General features: G+C 37.7%; 2 protein-coding genes and 1 pseudogene across 11 annotated transcripts; 2 read left to right on the plus strand and 1 right to left on the minus strand.

The window, feature by feature from the left end:
- The first annotated feature begins 381 nt into the window (after nt 1-381).
- LOC104758682 (uncharacterized) lies at nt 382-1,941 on the plus strand. 2 transcript variants are annotated; one of them, XM_087494584.1, is made up of 3 exons: nt 382-436; nt 543-1,528; nt 1,848-1,941. In XM_087494584.1, exons 2-3 carry the CDS (start codon nt 545-547, stop codon nt 1,878-1,880), a joined length of 1,017 nt encoding a protein of 338 aa, XP_087350710.1. In that variant the 5' UTR covers nt 382-436; nt 543-544; the 3' UTR covers nt 1,881-1,941. The 2 variants fall into 2 exon arrangements, with proteins under 2 accessions (XP_087350710.1, XP_019094694.2); XM_019239149.2 differs by lacking the exon at nt 1,848-1,941 and having other exon boundaries at nt 543-1,746.
- Nucleotides 1,855-5,484, plus strand: LOC104758681 (putative disease resistance RPP8-like protein 2). Of its 8 annotated transcripts, none has more exons than XM_087494581.1 (5): nt 2,096-2,221; nt 2,367-2,941; nt 3,046-3,244; nt 3,346-3,492; nt 3,591-5,484. In XM_087494581.1, the coding sequence occupies exons 2-5, from the start codon at nt 2,912-2,914 to the stop codon at nt 5,291-5,293; spliced, it is 2,079 nt and encodes a 692-aa protein (XP_087350707.1). In that variant the 5' UTR covers nt 2,096-2,221; nt 2,367-2,911; the 3' UTR covers nt 5,294-5,484. The 8 variants fall into 8 exon arrangements, with proteins under 8 accessions (XP_019094686.2, XP_087350706.1, XP_019094687.2 ...); XM_087494579.1 differs by having other exon boundaries at nt 2,163-2,221; nt 2,367-2,956; XM_019239141.2 differs by lacking the exon at nt 2,096-2,221 and adding an exon at nt 1,855-1,941 and having other exon boundaries at nt 2,367-3,244.
- A 398-nt stretch (nt 5,485-5,882) lies between these two features.
- Nucleotides 5,883-6,830, minus strand: LOC104758683 (uncharacterized; annotated as a pseudogene). Its single transcript, XR_015586508.1, has one exon. The product of XR_015586508.1 is annotated as an uncharacterized LOC104758683 (transcript).
- Between the last annotated feature and the right edge of the window lie 553 nt (nt 6,831-7,383).

The following is a 7,383-nucleotide window of genomic DNA, read 5'->3' on the forward strand; positions in this document are numbered from 1 at the left end:
ATATGTTTAAATTAACATAATTTGATGATGGATACCCTAGATAAGTAATTTTAATTAAAAATTTAATGAATAGTGAATACATATATGAAAACAAATTATATTACCCTCTCAGTCTAACAAAAGGTTAATTTTTTTTGTGAAATGATAGACTAAAGTTACTAAATAATGAAAATTAAAGAAAATAAACTATAAAATTTTTTAATACACTATTGAGTATCCAATTTCTAACACAAATGTAAAATTAAACCTATGATAAAACAAACATTGAAAGAAAAGGAAAAAATATATACATTAACATTAACACTTTCCAACATGATATAAGTAAGGGTATGTTCGTCATTTACACTTCAGAGAACCCTAAAGTCGATCTTTATATATATGAAGGCTTCAGAGAACATTGGCACTTTCAAAGGTCTTACGCCGATTCTCACACTCTGTAAGTTTTGTTTTTTTGTTTTTCTTTTGTAACTGTTTGATTGATTAATTGTATATGATTCACAGCTCTGTGTAATAAAAAAAATTTGATCTTTTGGTTTTTTCAGGAATGAATCTTGGAGTGAAGATGATGCAGAAGAAGATGGCTGTTCTCTACCATTACCCTTGCCACGACGGCGTTTTCGCAGCTTTAGCAGCTCATCTCTACTTCTCAGCAAACTCAATCCCTTCACTGTTCTTCCCCAACACAGTCTACTCTCCGATCACAATCAGCCAACTTCCACTTGAAGAAATCAGCCATCTCTATCTCCTCGATTTCACTGGACCTCCTGGTTTCGTTCAAGAACTCTCTCCTCAAGTCGACAATGTCGTGATCCTCGATCACCATAAAACCGCTATCGAGACCTTAGGTGATGATGATGTCTCTTCCACTTGCAAGAACGTTACTAGTGTTTTGGATATAGATAGAAGCGGTGCCACCATTGCGTTCGACTATTTTACTCAGAAGCTGACTGATGAATGCAAGGAGATGAATGATTTCAAGAGGATGAGACGTGTCTTCGAGTATATAGAAGACGCTGATATATGGAAGTGGGAGTTACCAGAGAGCAAAGCATTCAACAGTGGGATCTTGGACTTGAAGATTGAGTACGACTTTAATCTAAACCAGTCGTTGTTTCAGCAGCTACTCTCGTTGGATCATGAAACTGTGATTAACAGAGGAAAACAGAGTTTGTCTAAGAAACGTAAACTGATTCACGAGGCGTTGGAGCAGTCTTATGAGATTGTTCTTGGAGGAGGTTGTGATGAAGAGTTTGGACGGTGTTTAGCTGTGAATGCAGATGATGAGGTTGCGGAGCTTAGAAGCGAATTAGGGAATCAGTTGGCTGAGAAGAGTAAGAATCTGAAATTTCGAGGTATTGGAGCTGTTGTTTACAGAGTTGCTGAGCTTGGAGATGAGAAGAAACTGAAAATTAGTCTGAGGAGTGTTGTAGAAGAAGACACAACTCCGGTTTCTCAGAGATTCGGAGGTGGTGGTCATAAGAATGCAAGCTCCTTCTTGTTAAGCTCCATGGAGTTCGAGCAATGGAAGGTGAATAGAAACTCTTCCAGTACAATAGCTTAGAGAAGTTGTAGAATCAGCTAATATATAGCTCTCTGTATGGAATGCTTGTTTGAACCGATGTGGTTTACAGTATTGCCAATTTGGTAGTTTAATTCGGGTTTAGTTCTGCTTTGTGGCTTTAGAAAAACAGAAACCAATGTAACCTCAAATTGACTACATATCAGTTTATACGATTTTTGTTTCAAGTTTTGGTTCCAATGTATCTTTGATATTCAAAGTATTCAGGTTCGAATGACATTTGAAGTATAACTAAATTGGTAAGTTGTGATTATGTCACTGCTTGCAGCCTGCAGGACTCATGGGAACAACACCATGTTGAAAGTTCCACAAGACTCGAGAAGTCAGAATGGCAAATTTGCTTCATGTGGTTTTAATTCAAGGTAAATGACTTGCTCATTTGCTCCATGGACTTTAACTAAATACTCATTAGCTCCATTACTGTAAATACTATGAAATTTCAATTAAGTCTTTATCATTACTAATTGGAGGAAGTAATGGGGACCTCAAAGAAGCTTTATTGTAATGATTCTGAGTGAAAGAATAATTTTTTAACAAAATATCTTCTACTTGATGAGAATGAAGCATCACATGTTGCAAAATCATTTGTCATAACTGATTACTTTGGACTACCCTCAGCCCATGGATTCGTAGCTGGATAAGGTTGACTTTGACTTTGAAAAATTGATCTCTCTTCTTCCAAAGAAGGCCGCGAGTAGTGGTCAATCTACTTGTTGTCTTAGTTTTTCGTTTATATATTTACTGTCTGCTTGTTTCGCTTTGATCCGTCTTTTGTACTTTGTTGTAGTATGGCTGAGGCAGTTGTATCATTTGGAGTTGAGAAGCTTTGGGAGCTTCTGACTCGAGAATCTGCACGATTGAATGGTATAGATGAGCAAGTTGATGGACTAAAGCGTCAGCTGGGAAGGTTACAGTCGTTGTTGAAAGATGCAGATGAGAAGAAAAATGAAAGTGAAAGGGTGAGAAACTTCTTGGAAGATGTCAAGGACATTGTTTATGATGCTGATGATATAATCGAATCCTTTCTTCTGAAAGAACTTAGAGGAAAACATAAAGGGATCAAGAAGCATGCGAGAAGACTTGCTTGTGTTTTAGTAGATCGCCGGAACTTTGCTTCTGATATCGAAGGTATAACTAAGAGGATCTCTGAGGTGATTGCTGGAATGAAGAGTTTAGGGATACAACATATTATCGATAGTGGTGGCTGTTCATTGTCTCTGTCTCTGCAAGAAAGACAAAGGGAGATCCGACAAACTTTTTCTAACAAATCTGAAAGTGATCTTGTGGGTTTGGATCAGAGTGTTGAAGAATTGGTTGATCATTTGGTGGAGAATGATAGCATTCAAGTGGTTTCTGTTTCTGGTATGGGCGGTATTGGTAAAACCACACTCGCTAGACAAGTTTTTCATCATGACATTGTCCGACGCCATTTTCATGGATTCTCATGGGTTTGTGTTTCGCAACAGTTTACGCGTAAGGATGTTTGGCAAAGGATCTTGCAAGATCTTAGACCATATGATGAGGACATTATACAGATGGACGAGTATACACTCCAAGGCAAACTCTTTGAATTGTTGGAAACCGGTAGATATCTGCTTGTCCTCGATGATATATGGAAAGAAGAAGACTGGGATCGAATAAAAGCTGTGTTTCCCCATAAAAGAGGTGAGCTCTAATCGTACATACATTAAGCACCAGTAAGGTTGGTAACACATTGGTCATAGATGCCTTTTATTTGCTATCATGAAACGATAAGTATTTTGCAGGTTGGAAGTTGTTACTTACTTCCCGCAATGAAGGTGTTGGTTTACATGTGGATCCAACATGTTTTGCCTTTAGACCAAGAATCCTTACTCCCGAAGAAAGTTGGAAGCTATTTGAGAGAATTGTATCCCCTAGGAGAAACGAAACTGGTATAATACTTTCATTTCATATATAAAACAAGGACCAAGAATCTTTGTAAAATTCAATTTTCTCTTATGTATTCTTTAAGACTGAAAAGTGTTTTTAGGATTTAGGGTTGATGAAGCTATGGGAAAGGAAATGGTCACATATTGTGGAGGACTACCGTTAGCGGTTAAAGTGCTGGGAGGGTTGTTAGCTAAGAAACATACAGTTCTTGAGTGGAAAAGAGTATATAGCAATATTGGAACTCAGATAGTAGGAAAATCTGGTTTCAGTGTCGACAATCCCAATTCGGTTTACCGAGTATTATCTCTGAGTTATGAAGATTTGCCTATGCAGTTAAAGCATTGCTTCCTGTACTTGGCTCATTTCCCTGAAGATTACAAGATAGAAGTTAAGACATTGTTCAACTACTGGGTTGCAGAAGGAATAATAGTGTCAGTTTACGATGGATCAACCATTCAAGATAGTGGAGAAAGCTACCTAGATGAGCTAGTGAGGAGAAATATGGTCGTTGTTGAAGAAAGCTATTTGAGTTCCAGAATAGAGTATTGTCAAATGCATGACATGATGAGAGAAGTTTGTTTATCTAAAGCCAAAGAAGAAAACTTTCTTCAAGTTGTCAAAGTCCCTATAGCTACTGTTACTACCATCAATGCTCAGTCTCCTTGTAGGTCTCGCAGACTTGTGCTACATAGTGGTAATGCACTTCATATGCTGGGACATAAAGGCAACAAAAAAGCTAGATCTGTTTTGGTTTTTGGAGTCGACGAAAACTTGTGGAAGCTTTCAGGTCTCAGATGTTTACCATTGTTAAGAGTGTTAGATCTTTCTTACGTACAGTTTGAAGGAGGGAAGTTACCATCAAGCATCGGAGAGCTGATTCACTTGAGATTCTTGAGTTTATACGAGGCTGGGGTATCTCATCTACCTTCTTCTCTACGGCATCTAAAGCTTCTGCTCTGTTTGAACTTAGGTGTTATTGATCGGTTACTAGTTCATGTGCCAAATGTTTTGAAAGAGATGCAAGAACTAAGGTACCTTCGCTTACCTCGTTCAATGCCTGCTAAAACCAAGTTGGAACTGAGTGATCTAGTTAACTTGGAGTCCTTGACGAATTTTTCTACGAAACACAGTAGCGTGATGGACCTACTCCGTATGACGAAGCTCACGGTTCTCAATGTGATTTTCAGTGGCGGGTGTACTTTTGAAACTCTGTTGTCATCTCTTGGTGAATTGAGAAATCTCGAAACGCTTAGTTTTTATGATTTCCAAAAGATCAGTGTGGCTGAACATGGGGGCGGAGAACTCGTTCTAGATTTTAGTCATCTAAAGGATTTAACCTTGTCCATGCATATGCCAAGGTTTCCGGATCAATACCGGTTCCCTCCCCTTCTTGCGCACATATGGCTAATCGGATGCCGCATGGAGGAAGATCCAATGCCGATTCTAGAAAAGTTGCTTCACTTGAAATCTGTTTATCTTTCATCTGGTGCATTCGTGGGAAAGGTAATGGTCTGCTCGAAAAGCGGATTTCCTCAACTACTAGCTCTCAAAATGTCGTATAAAAAAGAGTTGGTAGAGTGGAGAGTAGAGGAAGGGTCGATGCCATGTCTTCGTACTTTGACCATAGACAATTGCAAAAAGTTGAAGCAACTCCCGGATGGGTTCAAATTCATAAGTTGCTTGAAGGAACTGAAGATAGAAAGAATGAAGAGGGAGTGGACTGAGAAATTGGTAATAGGTGGGGAAGATTACTACAAAGTCCAACACATTTCCAGTGTTCAGTTTATCAACTGTGGCCACTAATTAGCAAGTGTTACTTAGAGGGGGTATTGAAGTTGACATTTTAAAGGATTTGATAAGATTTTAATATTTTAGAATTTTGAAAGATTTCAGAGAGTTTTAGGAGATTTGATTGTGTTTTAGATTTTTTTTAATTTTTCTTTTAGAAAATGAAATGTGATTCTATAAGATTCTATGAGATTTTATTAGTAAAATTTGTGTGATTTTAAAATATTTTACAAAACAAAAAAAAAAAAGAAAGAAAATCTGTGGTTTATTGGTGAAGTTGTAGGAGATGAAAACGTAAATTTGTCGAGACACCACCACAGAGCCTAAAATCATGCAAGAAAGAAAAAGAAAGTTAAGTGAGATGAAGAAAAGAGGAAGAAGCTAAGCAAAAGGAAGAAGAAGAAGAAGAAGAAGGTGAAGGACACATGAGGAGAAGAAGGAACAAGTCAACAAGGAAGTGAGGCACTGATTTTGTTTGTGTGTTGTAAGAAAGAAAAAATCCATTTGATCTTATATTTCAATGGTTCTCTATAGAGAGAGAGAGAGAGAGATGCCGGAGTTGCCGGAGTTGACCTGCGGAGAAAGTTTACTAAGATGGTGGTGGTTTTACAACTGTGTTTATTTTTTTTCCGTTGTAAATAGATTGAGATTACTATGAACAAAAGCCCACATATAGTCTGGTTACCAAAAGGTATAAACTTGAGGAAAACAAATTCTATTTTCACATCTTTCACAGTTTCTAAATATCTTATATCTTAAGCTAATAACCAAAGCCTTTAACACTGCAAGTTTTCTGTAGAAAGGTAAAGAAGTGATGGATTTGGAACTACTCAACTTCAAGGGCTTCAATCTCGTACCGAATGTCATCTAAATACTCATTGATGCTGGTCACAGCGTCTTGCACTCCTCTAATGGCTTCTTTCAAATCATTATCATACTCTGCATCAGCTTCTGCTTCCTCTGTTCCAGCAGCTTCAGTAATCTCATGAAGATGCACACACTCGTGCTGCATCGGCTTCTTGAACTTGCAGTTCTCATGTGTTAGCATTCGTTCTGACGGTCTCCCTGCCTTCTTCAGTACCTGTATTGTAACGGTCAGATGCAGTTTTTGCTTCTCTTGACTTTGAATGTCGAGGAGCAGTTGAGCAAGATCAGCTCTTCCAAATTCTGGTTTCAGAAACAGAGATTCCATTTCTCGCACTTGTTTGGAACATTCACTGAACTCAGCTGTAATCTCACTGCACAGCTTCTGATAAAGTGCTTCAGCACCAGACTCCACATACTCTGAGAATCCACTTTTGAGTTTAGCGTAAGCCTGAGCTCAACGCTGCTGAATCTCCAGCAGACTCCGAAGCAGAATCAAGGGTTTGAGAGGCAGCCACGCTAGATCCCACCGTGGAACTACTAGACTCGCCGGCAGAACCGCCACATTTGATTTCGATTTCTTCGGCGATGGAAACCTTCTTTTGGAAATCTTCGGCACTCATCCTCCGATTTTTCTCTCTCTCCGATGACTCTTTCGTCTTCTCAAACATGAGAGAGAGAGAGCTAAGTTGCACAATTTGCAAACTAGTCGGTTTAACTACAACTGTGTTTATTTGTTTTGTTTTGTTAAAGGATATGATTTTGAGAGGAGTATTTTTTAACTAAAAAGCAAGGAAAAGTCTCTTAAAATCATTCAAAGTAGCATTCTTAAAAAGAGTTGTGATATTTTGAATAACAAGAGATTTTAAGTTGGTTTTATAAAGTACTAGGAAAACGACCCGTGCGTTGCCGCACGGGGAGGTGAAATCCTAAATTGAAATTTAACATTTGTAATTCATCCTAAATTCTTTCTTTTCTCAATCAATTTGATCATTTTCACTTCTTGCTATTGCTTTATGCTAATTAAATAACCAAAGATTCATTTCAATGTTATTATATTTTATGTTGTCACACACAAAAGTGAGCCTTTTTTAGAGCTTGATTTACTATGAACATTACTTTTAACTATATATAAAATTTCACTTATGTTTGTCTCCGACCATATGGTGCTATATATTGGTATCCTTTCTTAATTTGCTATTAGAAATTGTCTTTGTTGTTGATCATTATCAATCGAAATA

The sequence above is a fragment of the Camelina sativa genome, chromosome 17 (assembly GCF_030686135.1).
Source record: "Camelina sativa cultivar CO46 ecotype springtype chromosome 17, ASM3068613v1".
NCBI lineage: Eukaryota > Viridiplantae > Streptophyta > Magnoliopsida > Brassicales > Brassicaceae > Camelina > Camelina sativa.